At 34.5% G+C, this 22,035-nt stretch overlaps 2 protein-coding genes across 4 annotated transcripts in view; one reads left to right on the top strand and one right to left on the bottom strand.

Moving 5' to 3' along the window:
* SRP54 (signal recognition particle 54) overlaps window positions 1-14,550 on the bottom strand; it is a 33,642-nt gene extending 19,092 nt beyond the window's left edge. Inside the window, exons 1-4 of the mRNA XM_023521656.1 lie at window positions 14,330-14,550; window positions 4,691-4,801; window positions 2,550-2,641; window positions 1,496-1,580 (exon numbers count right to left, since the gene is read on the bottom strand). Of these exons, the coding sequence (XP_023377424.1) occupies window positions 1,496-1,580; window positions 2,550-2,641; window positions 4,691-4,768 (255 nt within the window). The 5' untranslated portion in view covers window positions 4,769-4,801; window positions 14,330-14,550. The remainder of the gene's footprint in view (window positions 1-1,495; window positions 1,581-2,549; window positions 2,642-4,690; window positions 4,802-14,329) is intronic.
* Window positions 14,551-14,634: 84 nt separating this feature from the next.
* The window catches only part of LOC105303240, a 33,180-nt gene continuing 25,779 nt past the window's right edge, over window positions 14,635-22,035 (top strand). Inside the window, exon 1 of one of the 3 annotated variants that reach the window (XM_023522368.1) lies at window positions 14,635-15,116. In XM_023522368.1, the coding sequence (XP_023378136.1) occupies window positions 14,835-15,116 (282 nt within the window). In that variant the 5' untranslated portion in view covers window positions 14,635-14,834. The remainder of the gene's footprint in view (window positions 15,117-22,035) is intronic. The other 2 variants (XM_011376733.2, XM_011376751.2) reach the window with 2 other exon arrangements.

Here is a 22,035-nt window from a genome sequence, read left to right on the forward strand (position 1 = left end):
AAAAATAATTAATATTTATATTAATTTTAATACTCAACCCAATATAGCCAAAATATTAACATTTCAATATGCAGTCTACATTTAAAAATTATAAGGTATTTTATATCCCCTTTCCCCACACTAGGTCTTCAAATTTGGCATGTATTTCATACTTATAGCTCACCTCAATCTGGACTAGCCATATTACAAGTGCTCAATAACCACATGTGGCAAGTGGCTACAATACTGAGACCACATACTGAGACACACCTATCTTTATGTTAAATCTGACCAATGTTTATGTATAATCAAAATTACAAATTACATGTGAAATACTTTCCAATGTCAATTCTTCAAAGCCAAAGATCTACTGTTCTATAAAGTTATAAAGGGCTAGTAAAAAATAATCTCCAATTTTATAATGACAATCAATGGAAAATTAAGGTTCATATATGGACAGTCCCCGGACTTACAAGCAATGAGGAATTTTTAAAGTGAGGAATTTTTAAAGTTCATTTTAAAAAGTAATTGATTTGCAAGTCAGTTGTTTGGAGCTTGAACATGTATCCCCATATGATAATAAAGCCATAATAATAGTTAATGTCCTAGACCAGAAGTTGGCAAACTATGTGTATATAAAGCTTTAATGGAATATAGCCACACCCATTCATTTACTGCTTTTGTGCCACATGAGCAGAGCTGAGTAGTTGCAAGAGACCATATGGCCCACAAAGCCTAAACTATCTAATTCTTAAGAGAAAGTTTGCTGAATTTCTTTTTTCATTAGTGTGTAGGACTAAACTGAAATGACATAACCATCTGAGATACTAGACTTTTTCAAAGTACCAATCAGCTCTGCTAGAACCAATGAAGTGAATTAAACTATTCATACAACATAAGAAAAAATACTAAGAGAACACTAGCTGGCATCTGTTGCTCTCAAAAAAAATACTTTTTATAGCTTCTTCCTTTTTTCCCCCTATCATTTGACCCATACGTATTTTTTAAAGCTCTAAGATTTTCACCATAATTTTCATGACATCAGCAGCAATATCAGTTCTAAGGTGAGATAGGACAATAGGCTCTACTTACCACTTGCAAAATGAAACTTGGCTAATTCAAAATTGCTCATAATCTAGGCAAGAATAGGGATATCTGGTCTTTCAAAGAGAATTCTGCACACAATGAACAGTGTGGAAAACAACACTTGCCCAAAGTGACTTTCTGTACAAAAGTAGGAAATTCAATAGGCAAAACTTAATATTAACTTTTTGTAAGTTGGCTTTGGCCTTTTTTGCAGGAATAATGGCTTTCATAGCTGTATTCAGAACTTTGTACTCAGAAAAGTCTATAATAAAAATGTCACTTTAGAAAAGTTAATAATCTTTCAATTAATATTGTTAATATAGATGAATATGCTATAAAAACATTAAAAAGTATTCTGAAATAGTATTCCTGTTTGTTATTATCCATTGAGTCTACAGAGAATCATAGTATAATCTTGATATACTTTTACCTTCACAAGTTCTTTAAATACAGCATGCTGAATCATTTTTCTTTTGTTAAGACCAGATGCCATCTCTTCAAGATCAATGGCAGACCTTCGTAATGATGGTATTTGGGGGTAGGAGGGAAAAAAGCCAGTTAAGACACTCGAAAAAAGAAGTTTCTGCCCCAAAGGCTATAAGAATATCTAATCATTCATATTAATAGCTTTCTAATTAGCATGCATATAATTACTACAGACTCAAAAATCTATACCATAAAGAATTTACCATGAAATAGTAAATGCAAGGCTTTGGTTCGTTTTTCAAGGCTTTTTTTTTTTAAAGTCTAAATATTAATTTATCCTCATATCACTGCAAAGTATTAATTTTAGTTATTTTTCTTGCAGCATATATACTTTATATATCTTTACACCTAGCAGAAAATAAGACTACTTTCTCTAGTTCTAAATGCTTAAATGCCATTAGTTCTACATTACCCACTCTGATAATATGAAAAGGAAGGATGGCCTGAGAGCATGACACAGCTAGGATTCGAGCAATTAACTGATGTGCCTATAGTACTCTATGTGCCCTGCCCCAGTCAGTGCCTCTCCCACTGAACACAATAACTGAGACCACACACATTACTCCTTCATTCAAATATGGATGGAGAAACCAAAAGGGGAACAAAAAGGAATACAATTCTCTAATAATGAAGAAGACTAATTATAATGCCATCTTAAACCTGAAAAGGATCAAATGGTGCCACTTTTCTATAAAGAATCTGAATTGTTAAAAGGCTTTTATATTAAAATACCATACAGTATATGACTGAATCTATCCAAATATAGTATTAAAATGGAAAGAAATCCATAATTAAATGAAAGCCACATGTAGTTTATTTTTTGAACCATCATTATGAAAACATACTATACACGCAATCTTCCAACATATGAGTTCTATTCTTTTACAGTGCTGTACAAAAGAAATGTTTCATGATATAGCAGACGTTTCTAGTTAACTCCTCATCCCAATAAACTAAATTTAGTTTTGCCTGTTTTTTATCTAATTAATTTAACTTACTTTACATTTTCTCTTAGTTGCTTCACTAGCTTAATATTAACATCTGCTTCCAATAATGCTGTACATACTTCTTTTAGCATAGCATTTAATACCTGCAAATAAATAATTGAATAAAAATTTAAAATGCTCAGTGTATCATTTCAATCATATAAAAACACTGGTTCATCAGTCATCATATACTACCATAGCTTAATAAAGACAACACTACACTACTGGGAGAACAAAAGGTTTTTCAGTTAGCCTTAGAGAGAGCATCTTATTAAATGTCTAGTCATTTTGTCAAAATAAGACATTCCATTTAGTTTTATTCAACTAAGTATTAATTACCACGATTTTATTCCTCTATTAAAGCAATAATAATAAAGACAATATACAAGCCAAATAAAGTTACTATACACATTGCCAAAGATGTTTTCTATGTCACTGAACACCTGCTGTTGATACACAGGACTTTATATTCCCAATATCTGCTTAATTAGACTACTAGGCAAGAAAATGTAACAAAAGAAAACGACCCAGTCTGATCTAAAGTCTCACTATTTCCACCTGGAGCAGAGAAACAAAGTGAAAAGGAAACTATCCTCCACTAATAACTATCATCACATATTTGTTGAGTGGCAAGACACTGTGGTTAAAAGATCATAAACTATAGTCTTAAGAAAAGATGAGGCTTTTGCTGCTCATGTAAATAGTTTACACACTAGAATGTAAGCTCCACAAGGACAGGAATTTTAGTCTGTTTTGTTCAGTGCTATATTCCTGGTGCCAACAAAAATGTAGGCCCTCATACATTTCTTGAATGAATTCTCATCTTCAAGTCACTTCACATGTCCTACAGAGGATAATCAGATTTCCCTATCCCTCATTAAAGGAGTCTGATAAAAATGAAGCTGATCTTTCATTAGAGGGATTTTTCCTTGTTAATTCCCTACCAGCACAGTGCCAAGAACAGAGAAGCTGCCAATTCAAGCAACAGCTGTTATTCTATTTCCCACCAAGCTTTTCTCCCTGGTTCCTTTTTCTCTACTATAAACACAAACAGCAAAGAGTTACACAGGGAAAAATGTTGAGAAAGCTGTTTTATTTATTCTGAGTTCCGAAGACTAAACAAGATTTGTTATGATTATTTAACAATAATTAGAAAAAGCCCTGGATGAGGAAATAGAAAAAAAGATTCCAACCCTGGCTCTTCCAATAAATAAACACATGAAACTCTCTGTTGCTATTAAATGAGGCTGGACTACCCAAGTTCAAAGATGGTCCCAAAATTATTTAACCATTGGCTTATTAAAGTGTTGATATCAAATTCTGTATCAGAATTTTTTTCTTAAACCTCCAAGTTAGAAAGTACTTTTTAGCTATTATCTCATTTGATCCTTAAGACCACTTTGTAAGGTAAATGCTATTTTCTCATTTTATACATTGAGGAATCTGAAGTTGACCTGCTCAGATTTTAATAACACAACTACTAAATGGAATACTAAATAGTCTTCTAAAACCAAATTCAGTACTTTTGCATTGGTACCACAAAACAGAAAGTATACTTGTGGCCTATAATCATCTCTTTTCAATTGATAAACCATTAAGATACAACATGTGGGAGAAAAATGGGAAAAAGAAATATCTTAAACTTAAAACAATAAAGCTAGGTGGAAGAGTTATGTCAGATACCATGTAAGAAGTCAACTTACAAAATCTCCAAAACACCGAATGAGTTCAGAGAAAACGAATCAAAGTAGCCAAGATGAAAATACTGCCTTTTATAAAAATGCTAAATAAAAGTCAAAGAGAAAAGGTCAGGTACACACATGCCTACCCAAGAGGAAAAAAGCAGGATACTGAAGTTTTAGGCCTATGTCAAGAAAGAAAGCAAAAGTGTATTTCCACATCTAAGGCATTTTCAAAGTATAAAATGTTAGTCATTTTTACATGTAAGTTAAGGTTTCATTTTGTAGAAAGTTGAAATTAATAGTCAACAATAAAAAACATTACCTAGTGTATCTAGTTTTAGGTTTTTACCTACAGATAAAACAGTCTACATCAAAATAAATATAAATATAGAGATTACTTATAATCCAGCTCCCCAATGCTAGTGATGATGTGCCATCACATATACTTCACATATACTTCATTTTACAAACCTCTTCATTGATAATGGTGGCATTGCTCAATGAGCGTAATGCTGATGTTATTTTTCTTCCAAGATCTGCTAGTACCATCTTGAAGGCTTTAAGACGTGATTACAAGAAAATCTAGGAAGGAAAAAAATGTAAACAAAAACATGTGAAAACAATCAATACCAGTTCCCGTAATTGTAGACTTCTAAAGAAGAGTATTTAAGTTCAAATTAAAGTACTCTAGCGTTTACAAACTATAACTTCAACTTCTTTAGTCTCAACCTACAGCCTCAAAAGTCAAGTCCAAAAGCCTGCCAGCCTTCAGACTGGAACTACACCACCAGCTCAGCTCTCCTGGGTCTCTATCTTGTCGACTCTCCCTGTGGATCTTGGGACTTGTTAGCCTCCAGGATCACATGAGCCAATTTCTCATAATAAATCCCTTTTTATATATGTGTGTACACACACACACCCTCCAATATTGGTTCTGTTTCTGTGGAGAACCTTAACTAATACCAGTAAAGTACTAGTTCAAAGCTAGCAATAAAAGTTTATGGTCAATTGCCAATGATATTCCTGTAAAAATTCAAAGGAAGAAAAAAGTAGACAGAATAGGCTTTATTGAGAAGGTTGAATATGAATTTGATCCTGAAATATGGGTAGAAGTTGGATAGGTAGAGAAGAGGACAAAAGGGAATTTGAAGAAGGTTAAACAGCATAAGCAGAAATGGAGACATGGAAAAGCCTGGGACAAACTTGTATCTTATGTATGCATTGTACTTATGGATTGTTGAGTATTATTTGGGGGACAATAAACAAAAAATTCTGGCTAGGACAGAGGGCTATATAGTTAGAAGGAAATACAGGTGGTAAAAAGCTCTAAAAACCAGGTTAAGAAATACCAACCATTCAATATAGCAATATTGGCAGAAAAGTTCATTGTTCAAAAAAACAGTTTTGACAACTCTTCCAAGCTAACCTAGTCTAATTCAGTCAACCTAGATTATCTAGACTAGGTACATCCTATCTATAGAGTATAGAAGAGATTAACAATGAGAGGAATAGGAGGATAAAAGAGCTGATTCATTCAACATAGGGAAAGTGTAGAGATGAGAAGAATCAAAAGAAAAAGAAAGGAAAAATGTACTCAAGGACCAATCACTGGCAAAGATAGTCCAGGCTGAGCTCTAAATTAAAACCTACCCTTCCACTCAGGTAGAATTTCATAATTTAGAACCTAGAAACTTACTACCAATACTTGACAGACCAAAATAAAAGTGCTTACCATATATTTTTACAATCACATGGTTACTTTAGAGAGCAACTACTTCATAGAAAAGATCCAGAACTACTTATTTCTTATCCCATATTCATTATGTTAATTATTGCTTAAGTAAATATTCTTCAGGTAAGAAATAACATTCAGATGTTTCAGTTCATTTTCTTTACTACTGTGTTACCAGGATTGATATAATCCTAATTATGACACCACAATTAACTTTTTTAGAGATCATGTCATAAACAGATCATCCTCCATTTTAAAAAGCTTTACTAGTTAACTCTTAAAAATAAACCTACCTTCCTAGGTTGACTGGCTATTTTAAATTAAAAAAACTTAATTTTTCCAATACATTTTTCCTTATGAAAGTATTTATTGGCAGTATATTTTTTAATATATTTGACTGATTACAAAAGTCTGCACTTCGGGTTTTTATAAAATAATATTTAATAATACCTTTTATTTATATAGTGTTTCCTCAACAATTTCCAAGGATGTGCTTCTGAAAACTCTGGTGTTAGAATTCTGCTCAAAACCACAATGATTTCCCATTTCGTGCAGAGGTATAGTCCTTATAACAAAACGTAGGTACCCCCAAATACACACCCCCTCTCCCTTCTCCCCCCAATCTCCCCTCTCCTTCCCTTTCCCTTTTCCTTATATTGTTTGTGGTCTATAGGCCCCAATTGAAATGTAAGGCGCATGAGGGCAGAGATTTTTGCCTCTTTTGCTCTCCTGTGAGCTCACACTGCTTTATCGTCAGTCTTACACAGTAAGCCCTTAGTGAAAACGAACTTTATGAATGAATGGTAGGTGTATTTAAGATCTCAGGGAAAAAGCAAGACTAGGGAACCAAAGACATTAAAGGCTTTACAAATATCAATTAAAGGCCACTAAAACAAACCAATGAAGATAATGTCACAAATCAGAAGAAAATCACTGACCTAGGTAACTGATATTGTACAATTAATAATTCATTTGCCATTACTTGAAAATCACAGTGTTGTACACCTGAAACTAATATAATATTGTATGTCAACTGTAATTGAAAAAAAGAACATCAATGACCTAGGTAACTGATATTATACAATCAATATCCATTTCCCATTACTTATTAAAACTTTTCAGAATTTCCCTAAAAAGAATTTCCAACAAATTCTGAAAAACTTCACCTTATTCTAATATGCACACTAAAATTCAAAACATCTTTTTAAACGTTAATAGCTAACTGTGTCTCAAACTAGAGTAATTTACAATTCAAGCACACTCGAAATTTTCTAGGCTAAATAGATTTATAGAAGTAAATCTGTGTATATTAGAATTTCATAAAAAAGGAATCTTTACTTAGATGGGGCTGTTGAAAAGGGATTACTGTATAGTTAGTACTTCATACGGTTTAACAGCTATTATTCCACCCTCACAACAATTTTATGATATAAGCAGGGTGAGAAATGGAACGGCCAGTCTCTACCAAAAAAAAAAAAAAAGCAAAATGATTTCCCACAATCCCTTGGCTACACAGCTTTAGGTCCTAGAAGTATGAATGATGATTTAAACAACCCAGTTGAATATCATTGTGGACAAACTCCAGGGACAACTTTTGCTGCTATACTACAAGGGAGGAAATCATATTTTGAAAGCAAAAGATGTACATTCCTCCTCACGGAAGAGTAATTGCAACATTCAGAAAGAACTGATAAGTATCACTGCAATCAGGATGTACAAGGACTGATCTTGGCCCAAGTCACATGTTCTTCTAACAGGAGTCTGACTAGGAGTTGGATAGTGAGATGATGGAAACAGGCTCAAGTGTGGGGTGCCCTAAGTAAGGCATACACAGGGCCAAGTATCATACTTACCTGCTGTAGTGTGAAGTACTGGAAAGAGCATGGGCTTTGGAATCTGACAGACTTGAATTCAAATCCCAGCTCTGCTACATACTGGCTGTGTTACTTTGGGCAAGTTACTTAATCTCTCTGAGCCTCACTTTCCTCACCTGCAAAATGGAGATAACACCATTATCAAGGTAGTTACCCTGAAGGGCTGTTGTGAGGATTAAATGAGACAATGTGTTTAAAACTGTCTGCAAGTGCCTAATACATTAACTATTAACTTCCTTTCGTGAATGATACCTCCCTGTATTATCTGAACTGTGAGTAAACTGGAAATTTTCTGAACAACCCTACTAAAGTGCCTGTCCCATTACCCAGGAACCACCCCAGGAATCTTTAACATGTACCTGGTTATTTTTTTTAATTAATTTTTTCAATTACTGTTAACATTCAATATTATTTTATATTAGTTTCAGGTGTACAGCATAGTGGTTAGATATTTGTGTACCTTATGAAGCATCCCCCGATTAGTCTAGTACTCACCTGGCACAAAGTTATTACAATATTAACTCACATAGTTATTACAATATTACTGACTATATTCCTTATGCTGTGCTTCACATCCCTGTGACTATTTGCAACTACCAATTGTACTTCTTCCTCCCTTCATCTTTTTTACCCACCCCTCACCCCTACTCCCATCTGGCAACCATCAGTTTGCTCTCTGTATCTATTAATATGTTTCCATTTTGTTTGTTCATTTATATTGTTCATTAGATTCCACATATAATTGAAATCATATGGTATTTGTCTTTCTCTGTCTGACTTATTTCACTTAGCATAATACCATCTAGGTCCATCCATGTTGTTGCCATTGGTAAGATTTCATTCTTTTTTTTATGGCCAAGTAATATTACACTGTATGTATGTACTACTTCTTCTTTATCTCCTATTGATGGACACTTAAATTGCTTTCATATCTTGGCTATCATAAATAATGCTGCAATGAACATAAGGATGCATGTATCTTTTCAAATTAGTGTTTTGGATTTCTTCAGATAAATACTCAGAAATGGAATTGCTGGATCATTAATTAGTTCTATTTTTAATTTTTTGAGGAACTTCCATACTGTTTTCATACTGGCTACATCAACTTGCAATCCCACCAACAGTGCATGAGGGTTCCCTTTTCTCCACACCCTCACCAACACTTGTTTGTTCATTCATTAATGATAGCCATTCTGACAGGTATGAGGTGATATCTCACTGTGGTTTTAACTTGCATTTCTGTGATGATCAGTGACACTGAACATCTTTTCAAATGTCTATTGGCCATCTGTACGTCTTCTTTGAAGAAATGTCTGTTCAGGTCCTTTGCCCAATTTTTTAATTGGATTGTTTGGATTTTTAATGTTAATCTGTATTAATTCTTTATGTACCTAGTTATTATTCAATAGAAGCTAGAGTGTCCAGCCACTTTTTTCCACAAAAACAATTATAAATACGCCTACCAGAACCTTGCCTGAGCTGAGATTATATAAACAGATACTAATGATAAAGATTTCAAATCTTATTACAGTCATGTGCCGCAAAATGTTTTAGTGAACGAAAGACTGCATATACTATGGTGGTCCATAAGATTATAATAAAGCTAAGAAATTCCTATTGCCTAGTGACATCATAGCAGTTGTAATACTGTAATACAACATATTACTCACATGTTCTTGGTGATGCTGGTGTTTATAAAGTCCACAGTAGTTAACAGGAATGTCCTAGGCCTTCACATTCACTCACTACTCACTCACTGACTCACCCAGAGCAACTTTCAGTCCTGCAAGCTCTGTTCATGTTAAGTGCCCTATACAAGTATACCATTTATCTTTTATACCATATTTTTACAGTACCTTTTCTATGTTTAGATATATAAATACCTACCTACCATGTGTTACAACATTCACTACAGTAAAATGCTATACAGCTTTGTAGCCTAGAAGCAATAGGCTATACCATCTAGCCTAGGGTAATAGTACCATTTAGGTTTGTGAGTACACTCTAAGATGTTCACACAACAACGAAATAGCCTAACAACACATTTCTCAGAATGTATCCCAACTGTTAAGTGGTGCATAATTGTACAAAGAATATCCCTATAGAAAAGTTCTCCTAAGCTCTAGTTAGTGACTAATTTATTGGATCAACATTAGACTAAAGAAGTAAATATACAAATACATTATATTAGTAAATATCTTTAGAAAAATCACTTCCATATTATATACTTTTCTATAAACTAGTCAATAGCCCAAACCATACTTACTTTTCCTGACTAAAAATATATTTTTAAAAATTCTGCACAGCATGTGTATAGATAGTCTAGGACCACAGAAAAGTAAATTTATTTAACAAAGTGGCCTAAAGGTATTTTATTTGGTAAAACTATTATATTTGAATAACTAATATTATAACATTAATTGTGACTTTTAAATTTAGGGATACTTTTTTCCATTTTGAATCTACTTAGTCCTCCAAGGAAATAATTCAGCTTTTTGTTTCGTGATTACAAAAGGACACATGTTCACTGTAAAAATTCAAAAATTATAGAAATATTAAAGGTAGAAAATATAATTCCCTTAATCCTAACCTCTCTTATTCCCTGATAACCACCAGCGATATTTGGTATATTTCCTATAGATTTTATTTTCTATAAAATTGCATATATTATATATTCCATATTTTGTCTCCAAAAAAAAAAAAAATCCAAAAAATGGCATTAGCCACCAGGGTACAATCGGATTCCTCTTCACACACACTACTAGGTGGCTATAACCAAAAAGACAGATAATAATGAGTGTTAGTGAGAATGTGGAGAAATCGCAACCTTCATACACTGCTGGTAGGAATGCAAAACAGCGTAGTCCTTTGGAAAAGTTTGGCAATTCCTCAAAATGTTACACATAGAGTTACTTTATAATCCAGCAATTGAACTCCAAGAGAAAGGAACACACACATCCACACAAAAGCTTGTACATGAATGGTCATTAGCAGCATTATTCGTACTAGCCAAAAAGTGGAAACAACCCAAATATCCTTCAACTGATGAGTTGATAAAATGTAGTCTATCCATAAAATGGATTATTATTTGATAATAAGAAGAAAGAAAGTACTGATATATGCTACAACATGGACAAATCTTGAAAATATCATGCTAAATGAAAAAACAAAGTGACAAAAGACGATATATTATAAGCTTCCATTTATGTGAAATGTCCAGAAGAGACAAATCTATAGAGACAAAGTATAATAATAGTTGCTTAGGGCTTGGGAGTTTGGGGAAAATGAGGACTGATTATTAATGGTGATGGGGTTTCTTCATGGAGTGATAAAAATATTCTAAAATTGTGATTATGGTTGCACAACTCTGTAAATAAACTAAAAACCACTGAATTATACACTTCAGGTGAACTGTATAGTATATATATTTTATTTCAGTAAAACTGTTAGAAAATAATATCTGCCATCTCTGAATAGTGAATAACTAGTTTTTATTTTCTTATCTTTTTGTAATTTCCAAAGTTTTGGTAATGATTAAGAGTATTATTTTTAAGTCAAGGGGAAAACCTATTTTTCAAAGTGCTCCTTGTGAGAATTAGAGTGATATTATAACAGGGATTCAGATGGAGTTGCCATTTGTATTCATTTAGTTATTCATTCATTAAACACCTACTAAGTGCTCTAGGAATTGTCCCGGCATGAGAAATTTCTAACTCCAAATCAACAAATTACATCAGTTTAACACAGACAAGACTCTGTTCACTGCAAAAAATAAATTACGTATCATACCACAACTGACTTCTCTTTAATTCTGCACAAAAGGTTCTACTCAATTATGTCAAGAAATATCAGGAAATTCTTTCTTCATTAAAATAATTGTTTTCAAATTTTAAAACTAATTTTAACGTTAAAAATAAAACCACTGCAACACTTCATAGTTTAACAGCAGAAAAGGTCCACCAAAAATTCTATTAGCAATAAGGGGTAATAATAACTCAAAAACACTAAGAATCATTTCTTTAAAATACTTTTGGCTGTCAGGTCAATCATAAAAAGAAGCTTTATATAAACTGTTACCAAAAAAAAAATTAAAGTCAAAAAAATTCCTTGGAAGTAGTTTGCATTGAATTTGAAAAGAACATATATAAGAGGAGGGATAAGAGGCATATGCTTGAGCAATGGGTTATTTCAATGATGTTCTGGTAACAACTATCAGCTAAAAATTAAATACTCAATCAGAATCTCCAAGGATGGAAACATCAGAAGGTTTTCAGGGAAGTGGCCTCATCTAAATTCTTGAAAAGCAAAACAAGGCAAATATATTTTGAAAAATTCACTGGCTATATTGATGGGCAGTCAGGTTTAATAATCACTGCATGAAGGGAATGATTATTAAAGAAAACAAGAGAATGAAAAATCTGTACTATGGTATAAAAATTAGAGACAATGTAGCAAATACATTAAAGGGAGAAAAACTTGAAAGCAAGGAGACTACATACACGAATCATACCCCCAAAATCTGGTCCAGAAATGTGGGCTTGAACTAGGGAAGCAAAAGGCAAAATGGGGTCAAAAAGGGCTGGAGCCAAGAGCTAACCCTTAAAGCAGAATCTATAGGACCTAATGATGGTTCTGGAGAATTAAGGAGAAACAGAAGGCAAAAATGACTCCGAGGCCTCTAGTTTGAATAACCAGATGGCTAGTGATGCCATTAACCAATGAATGGAAGGCAAAAAGAGAAGCTGCTTTGAAAGTTGGAGTTAATAGAGAAAAAGGTTCAAGGAGTTTAAAGGTTATTTATAATGTCCTACTGAAGTTGGATATTGAGTATATAGGTGTTCATTTTATTAGCCTTTTTAAAATTGAACCATTAATACAAAATTCAACTAGAAACAAGGAGTTAAAACTAAAAAACACACTAAGTATCACTGCTTTTATATACTTTTCTATCTATGATATAGGTAATAATGAAAAAGGGGGAAAAGGAAGGTGGAGATAGTGAATTTGGTTTTGGATCTATTGAGTTTTCATAACTAAAGAACTGTATCACTCATGAGACAGAAGCGAGAGAAAAAGGTTTGGAAATGGTTGTCATACAAGGATAATGCTGCGGAAACCATGGATGAGAACTCTCCCGGAGTTTGTGCAAGACTCATTTGGGTCATAGCAATGATGAAGGGCCAACTAAAAGGAGAATGTCAACTAAGACTGAGAATAATCAAAAGGATAGAAGCTTTAACTAATTCCCTTTCCCTCTCCAAAAGAAATCAACTAAAACGAGTAAAAGCTACCATTTATGGCTATCTTCCTATATTCCCATGACAAGTCCAGAATTTCCAGATAGCCGGAATTAGAGGAGTAATCTGTTTGAAGGAGGGCTTGAAGATGCACAATACTTATATATTACGTATGAAAATACTAATTGTCTATATCAAAAAATCGAGAGAAAGAGGTTTGCGAGAAATCTTTCCCCTCCCCTTCAGGACCACCACTGCTATCCTCCAGGCTTTGCACCAAAATACGTCACTTAATCTTTCAATCCTCATACCTTTCTTTTAAAATTTTAATTAATAAACTTTATTTTTTTAAAGCAGTTTTAGGTTCACAGCAAAACTGAGCAGAAAGTGCATAGTTTCTATATACTCCCCGTACCACAAATGCACAACCTCTTTCACTATCAACAACCTCATATCTTTCATCCTCAAAATAATCTTATTAGGAAGTTTAGGAAACTGAGGCTAGATTGGAATTGCAACTTGCTGAGGGTCACAAATCACCTGTAATTCTCATCTCTGTTCCCATAGCTCTTCGCTCTTTATACCTTACTAGAGTTTCTCATTACCCATCTTGATATAATGTATATTCATGTGCCTCTCTCTCACTGTACTGTTACCTCCCCAATGACCGGATTTGTGTCATTCATTTCTGTACCCCTGTAGCTAAGAATGAGTAAACATTTTTCTTTTTTTGTTGTTGTTGTTAAACTAAGCATATGAAAGAACTAGGTGAGAATAGCATCAAGAACGTCAATGAGGTAGAGTTTCAAGGAATGGATGGTCAGTAGTGTCAATGCTACAGAGAGCCATCAATACATCTTAAAGTCATCATTGGCATTGAATCGATATTCCTTATTCATTTATTGAATGCCTACTATATGTAGAACAATGTGTTAAGCACAACAAACAGGGAAAAATAAATTTTGGTAGACGTCAAAAGGTTTTCGGGGAAGCAGTCATATCAACATTTTTAATCAGGAGAGTAAAACTGAGTCAGGCCTGCAATTGCCTACAAGTAATTTGGCTCAGGCTATCTGAAAACAACTTTAAAAGATCACAGCGCATCTTTTAACATAACTTCTAATGCGGGAGACATGAGATGAAAAAGGGCCATGACACCTCAGTCTCGGTGACAACAGTCGGTGGACAGGAAAGCCCCTAAGCAGGGTTGGGGGCTGCCCCCTAGCTGCCAGTCCGCAGTCTGGGGCGGGAAAGGGGAGCCACTTACCGCAAAAGGCACCGCTACTGCCGTGGCCCGAGGGGCCAGGGATTCCTTCGCGAGGCCCCACGCCGTGGGAGGAAACAGAGGGAAGTGGGGATGAGACAGACACGTGCGACCGCACAGCCGACTTCCCAAACTATATAAACGAGGGTCCCAGAACCCAGCACCGCGACGCCAACTCCCACCAGCTGGAAGACCGACGACTGCCACCGAACCTTCCGCCCAATGAGGAAACGTCACCACTCGGCGTAGTCCAGCCTTTCATGTAGAGGAGAGATTTCCGCTTCCGGGGCACCCCTAGCGTTCCTTCTGGGCGTTTACTGAAAGGGGTTTTGATGTTTCTTTGCTTCCACTGGCCTTTGACATTCATTTTCTATCGCTCAACAACTACGGCAACACAGTTTGTAGAACTATAGGAGGCGATCTCAGGAGAGAAGTCCGGCCTCGAAGAACCGCCTTAAGAAAAAGTGACTAAACTGAGCACTACCAGTTGAAAGGGAAAAGATGAGAGATGGGGGTGCGATTAAATGTAGAGATTATCCGGGAGCACGTGAGAACTCCGAGAAGGGGGCGTGGCTTAGGGCTTTTGCAGCCGAGGAAGAAGGGTTCTACCGAGGGTTGGATCAGGTGTCGCTGTCGGCCTCTGCTCGCGCGTGCGCAGGTTGAACCTTCCCCGACGCTGCTTTCTACTCCAATATGGAATTCGGCTCCGCGCGGCAAGCAATACTGCAGCTACTCGGTGCGGTGGCTCCGGCAGACCTCCCAGCGCTGCTGGAGTGGATGCGAACTACCCGTAAGCGACCGGAGCCAGAGGCAGGCGGTTGGGGCAAGGATACTTTGAGGACTTAGGGTGAAGCCAGAACGCCTCCATGGAGTCGCTCTGCAGCTCTCTGCTCTGCTGTGGGGCAGGCTGACCCGGGCACATCTCAAACCTTGGCAGATTGAGAGTCCAGTTTGGCATTTGGTGCAGGAAGATTAGGTGCAAGCTCTGGGTTGTTTGTAGTTGCGCTACAGACTTCAGACGAGCCGCTAAAGCCTCCTTGTGCCTAACCCTTATTGTGAAGGAATGAGGAGAAGGTAGCCCCCCTCGCCCATTACTCTCACAAACTTGTGGCGACCAGTAAGTAGGATACTACTAAAAAAGCACTTTGCGATAGAAGTTTTAGGGTGTAGAGGTGGAAGCTTTCGCCCTGCAGGCAAAATCACCTGTAGATAGTATATTTTCTCAATTATAAAAGGAACCGTCAATTTAAAAGTTTTTCCAAGGTGGGGAGAGAGAAAGAGAAAAGGGGGGCAAAGACTTTGATTTTAAACTGTTAACAAAATTAATAGTAATTAAAAAGCACAAGTTAGAATCACGGAAATGTGGTAAGTAGGTCTAGTTATTGAAGAATGGGATAGATCTATTTTGGCAAAGTGAAGCGTAGTGAAAGCACAAGAAAATTAGATATTCCTTGTTTGAGAACTGTGCCAAACCATACTATGCCTCTATACCTCTTAATGTTGATTACCGCCTTTATTTTCATCCAGACTCATGACCTGAAATATATCTGGTTGCTCATGACTCCCAAAAGTTTCTTTTCATTTTTTAAATTAAATTTATTGGGGTAACATTGGTTAATAAAATTATGTTTCAAGTGTACAATTCTATAGTACATCATCTGTATATTGCATTGTGTTCACCACCCAAAGTCAAATCTCCTTCATTCACCATATGTTTGACTCCCCTTTACCCTTTTCTACTCCCCCAACCACTGAATTGTTATTTGTGCCAATGAGTTTTTGTCTCATTTGTTTGTTGCTTTCAGTTTTATATCCCACATCTGAGTGAAATCATGTTATTTCCCTTAGCCAGATAGTCTCAAGATCCATCCATGTTGTTGTAAATGACAGTATTTCATTTTTTCTTATGGCTGAGTAATATTCCCTTGCACATATGTGCCATATCTTTATCCAATCATTTATCAAAGGACATTTCAGTTGTTTCCCTGTCTTAGCCACTGTGAATAGTGCTAAGTGAACATAGGGATACATATAGCTTTATGAATAAATGTTTTCAAATTTTAGGGGTAAATACCCAGAAGAGGGATTTCTGGGTCATACAGTAATTCTAGTCCTAATTTTTTGAGGAACCTCCATACTGTTTTCCACAGTGACTGTACCAATTTGCAGTCCCTCCAGTAGTATTTGAGGGTTCCTTTTCCCCACAAACTCTCCAACACTTGTTATTACTTACTTTGTTGATGGTAGACATTCTAACAGGTGTCATGTGGTATCTCATTGTGATTTTGATTTGCTTTTCCCTAATAGCTAGTGAAGATGAGTATCTCTTCATAAGATGTTGGCCATTTGTATATCTTCTTGGGAGAAGTGTCTCTTCAGTTCCTCTGCCCATTTTTTAATTGGATTGTTTGCTTTTTTGTTGTTGGTTGTATAAGTTCTTTATATATTTTGGATATTAGTCCCTTAATGGGGGCATTGTTTGCAAATATCTTCTCCCATTATCTTGGTTGCCTGTTTGTTTCGTTGATGGTTTCTTTTGCTGTGCAGAAGCTTTTTAGTTTGATATAGTTTCATTCATTTGTTTTTGCTTTTACTTGCTTTCCTTTGAGGTCAAATTCATAAAATCCTTTCTAAGTTTAGTACCTATGTTTTCTTCTACGCATTTTATTCTTTCAGGTGATGATTCCCAATTTTAGACTCAACACTGACTTCTTCCTGGAATTCTCTATGTGATATTAGAGTCAATTAGTAGGTTTGGGTATTATTATTATTATTATTATTATTATTATTATTATGCATTTGGGGGAAGATTTTAGATAAGATGCCAAACTAAAATTAACTTGGACATCTGATAGTGAGGTTTTAGCCTCTAAAGGAGAGAAAACCAGAGAAGTAGCTTTATATTTATGCACACGTGCAAGATGCAGGGTTGTAATTTCCAAAATATGCTGAGTTTCCTGTCACTTCAATTAAGCCCTGAATTGCCAATTTTATTCATCATATTCAAATTGTTTATAAAACAGTGCTAATTTCTATTTGGTTTATTTTCTACATTTCTAAACACAAGATCTTTTATTCCAAAAGCCCTGAGTGCCTACAAAAAATGCCACCTACTGCCTGGTTCTGGCAACTGCACAATTACTAAAATATACCATCAAGATTTTAGTTCTGTGGAGCCACTTGTAATCTAAATCTCCAGTTTTAGAGGGATCTATTTTTCAAAATCAGGAAAATTTGGAAGCATGTTTGGAATATGATTTTGTAAACAAGAAGATTCAATTTCACTGACTAACGAATCTATTTTTACTTTTTAAAAAAGCACTGTCTGTGCCTTTTTCTAGCAAACCCTATGGTCAGAGAAGCTCAAGCAGTTTGTTAAAAAAATTTTTAAAAACAACTTGAGTTTCTGAAGAATGTTTATTGACATGAATATTTTAAGACACAAGAGTGTCACTTAGCTTAAGATGAAGAAGTATGTTATAATGTACATCTTAAAAAGTAGTGTAATTTCTTAGAATACCATTTAAGTGTTAAAACATACATAACATAAAATTTACCATTTTAGCCATTTTTAAGTGTCCAGTTCAGTGGCATTAAATACATTTACATTGTGCATCCATCATCACCATCCATCTCTAGAACGTTCTCATCTTCCCAAACAGAAACTCTTAGCCTTTTCATGAAGTGGCTCTAAATACAGCACAAGAGAGTCTTCCATTTTCATTTTCCTAATTAATTTCCTTCTTCTAGGGAAAAAAAGTTTTATTTTTTTTATTTTCTAGTATTATTACTTGTATAATATCTTACTTGTATAACATCTGTTTAGACCTTTAATAATTATAACTCCTTGAATTTTTATACCATTAATGGAATAACAAGAGACAATAATAGGTGTTGAGTATGATTTTGGTTTTGAGCTTCATAGAGTTTATTGAAACTAACAAATATCTACATATTGCTAGCAGGTACAATCATAATTTTAAATACACAAAAGGAAGAATAATATTCCTGGTTTCTGAAGGAATAGTGAGATTATCACACTAAGGCCTGAGGTCATTTTGGATCAGGCTGGTAGAACCAGAAGTTTAGACCAGGGCAGAGCCAAGTGCATATTAAATGTCTGATATAAACTGAAGACATACAAGAAATAAAGGTAGGAGCCTACATTTTAGTTTGGTTACAGCTTAGGCCAAAGGTCTAGGAAACAAATGAACACCTGTATAAGAAGGATGAACCAAATCTGAGGGACAAGCACACAAGGATACCACAACCACTCTGCCACCCTTGCAAATAAATAAGGAGTAAAAAGTATAGCAGGAACTCAACTCATTGATTCTGATCTTGTGGCAGAACATCTGTTTTCTTCTATTTATTTGAATAAAGTAGGCTATCTAGATTTCAAAGTATAGGAGAGTGACTGCAGTCCATTAAGTTGAGGTCCCTGATAAGCATATAAACAAATACATTTAAACAGCTATCTGTTAAATGCTATTCTGAAGCCTCTGAATTTTTCCAGATTATGAAAATACAAATGAGAAAGTCAAACCAGCTAAGAGTTTCTATTAGGAATCAATTTACTAAAGATAGAAAATTAGGGTTTGCTATAAGTAAATTAACAAAATCAAGAAAATATTTAAATACTTAAGGAAGATAACAGTAAGTGACTGGAAGCTTTTAGACGCTTCTCTGTGTCCTATATTTTAAATATATCTTCACCAAGCAGAATTGGACATGTTGCTGTTAGTTCTTTGAAATATCTACAAATTGAAAAAGCAAAGCCTGGATCTACTTATATTTGTCAGACAGCAAGCAGACTGCTCCAGTTCTATATCATATTATGCTGAGGAAGTATCCATATAACTTAAAGATTTTCCTATCTTTATTGAAACCATATGAATTTGTGAAAGTTATTAAGTATATGAGGTAATAAAATAGATTGTTTTTCAAACTGAAAAATTATACTGAGCAAATGGTTACCTTTGAAAATCAAATAAAAATATTTGTACTTTTCTCTCTAGCCCAGTTGTTGTATATTAAAAATGGCCATAGTATATAAAAAGAATAATACATCATGAACAAGTGAGTTTATCTCAGGAATATACTGTTAGTCTAACATTAGAAAATCAATTGATGTAATTCACTATATTAACTAAAAAGAAAAACTATGATTATACCAATAGGCATTTTAAAAAAAGCATTTAACAATATCCAGCATCTCTTCCTGATAAAAACTCTCATCAGACTAAGAGCAGAAGGGAACATTCTCAGCCTGATAGAGGGCATCTATGAAGAATCTACAGGTAATCAGACTTAGTGATGAAAGACTGAATTCTTTCACCTAAGATCAGGAACAAGACAAGGATGTATACTCATCACTTCTATTCAGCATCATAATAGAGCTAGTACAATGTGTCAAGAAAAAGGGAAGGAGGGAGGCATCTTAGAAACAGGTGAATGGATGAACAAATTGTGGTATATTTTATAGTGGAATACTACTTGTCAAATACATGGAATGAAGTGTTTATATGTGCAACAACATGGATAAATTATGCTCAACGAAAGAAGCCATACTAAAAAATGACTGCATACTATATGATTCCATTTATATATAAAACTCTAGAAAATGCAAACTTACCTATAATAAAAGGAAATAGATCTCTAGGGGCTTGGTGGATGGGTGGCGTATTTGTTCATCCTCTTTTAACAGTTTTTGCAAAACAAAAGTTTTTAATTTTGATGTGTTCCAATTTATTCATTTTTCCTTTTTCGATGTCAAGTTTATAGTTTCAGGTTTTGGTTTTTTTTTTTTTCTAAAAGAATTGTGGTTTTGTGTTTTAATCCAAGTTAATGTGTGTAAGGTATGGGGTTTAGTTGAAGTTTATTTTTTTTCCCCTTGTTTAAAAGACTATCCTTTCTCCATTGAATTGCTTTTCCGTCTTCGAAAATCAGCTGGACATTTTGTGTGGATCTATTTCTACATCCTCTATTCTTTTCTATTGATTTATGTCTCTCCTTGACCAGTACCACACTGACTTGATTACAGTAGCTATTATTTAAAAGCATGCTATTTAGAGATTTGCCTTTTGTCTTTTATGTTACTGATTTCCAGTTTGACTCCTTTATGGTCAGAGAAGATAATTCTGTATGATTTCAGTTCTTTTCAATTTTTTGGTATTTTTTTATGACCCATAATATGGTTTATCTTGGTGAATATTCTATGGGTACTTGGAAAAAACTGTGTGCTCTACTTTTGTTTAGTGGAGTGTTATAGAAATATCTATTCAATTTTGTTGGTTGAAGATATTTTCAGTTCTATATCTTTGCTGATTTTCTAACTAGTAGTTCTATCAGTTGCTGAGAGTGGGGTGTTGAAGTCTCCAGTTACAGTAGTGGATTTGTCTGTTTCTCCTTTCAGCTCTATCAGTTTTTGTTTCATGTATTTTGAAGCTCTATTGTTTGGTGTATGCACATTTAGGATCGACATGTTTTCTTGATGGATGGATTCTTTTATTATTACGTAATATTCTTATTTGTCCGTAATAATTTTCTTTGCTTTAAAGTCTATCTCATATTAATATAGCCACTATTTTTTTAAACTAATATTTGCACGATATATTTTTTCATCCTTTTACATTCAATCTTCCTATGACATTATGTTTGAAGTAGGTTTCTATTAACATATAGTTGGATTGTGTTTTTAAATCTACTTTGCCAATTTCTGTCTTTTAATTGCTGTATTTAGACCATTTACCTTTAAAGTAATTGTTGATATGTTAGAGCTTATGTAGCATGTTATTGTTTGCCTTCTGTTTGTTTCTGATGTTTCTCAGCCTCTTTTTATCTCTTCTGGCCTTCCTAGGGTGACTAGAATAGTTTTAGATTCTGTTCTTATTTATGTTTCTGAGTATATCTCTTTGTGTAGTGTGTGTGTGTGTGTGTGTGTGTGTGTGTGTGTGTGTGTGTGTTTGCTCTTATATAATATGTAACATTACCATCTACTGGTGTCAGCATCTTATCACTCAAGTGAAATATTGAAATCTTACTTCCATTTATATCCTTTTACCCTCCCCCACTTTTTAAATATATATTTTGTATTTCCTCTAGGTATATTGAGCACTATATCAGATGGTTTTATAAATTTGATTTAACCATCAAATATGGTTTAAGAAACTAATAAGGAGGAAGATAGTCTATTATATTTACTCTATTTTTATCCATTTTGTTGTTCTTTCCTTTCCGAAGTTCTGAGTCTTCTGCTATTTCCTTTGTGTTGGAGAGCTTCCTATAGTCATTCTCTAAGAGTAGGTCTGCTGGCAACAAATTCTCTTAGTTTTCCTTTATTCAAGGATGTCTTTATTTCTTCTTCATTCCTGAATAATAATTTCATTCAATATAAAAGTCACAGTTTGCAGTCCTTTTTTTCCAGCACTTAAAAAATGTTGTAACTTCCTTCTGGCGCCTGTGGTTTCAGATGAAAACTTCACTGTTGTTTGAATTGATATTCCCCTATAGGTAATAAATCATGTCTCTCTGGTTGTTTTAAGATTTGTTCTTTGTCTTTTGTTTTCAGACGTTTAATAGATATGTCCTTATATGGATTTCTTTGGTTCTATCTTATTTGGAGTTTGCTCCGCTTCTTAAATCTGTAGGTTTATGTCTTTCACCAAATTTGGGGGGTTTTCCATTACATTTCTTCAAATACTTTTCAT

The sequence above is a fragment of the Pteropus vampyrus genome, unplaced genomic scaffold, assembly GCF_000151845.1.
Source record: "Pteropus vampyrus isolate Shadow unplaced genomic scaffold, Pvam_2.0 Scaffold10, whole genome shotgun sequence".
NCBI lineage: Eukaryota > Metazoa > Chordata > Mammalia > Chiroptera > Pteropodidae > Pteropus > Pteropus vampyrus.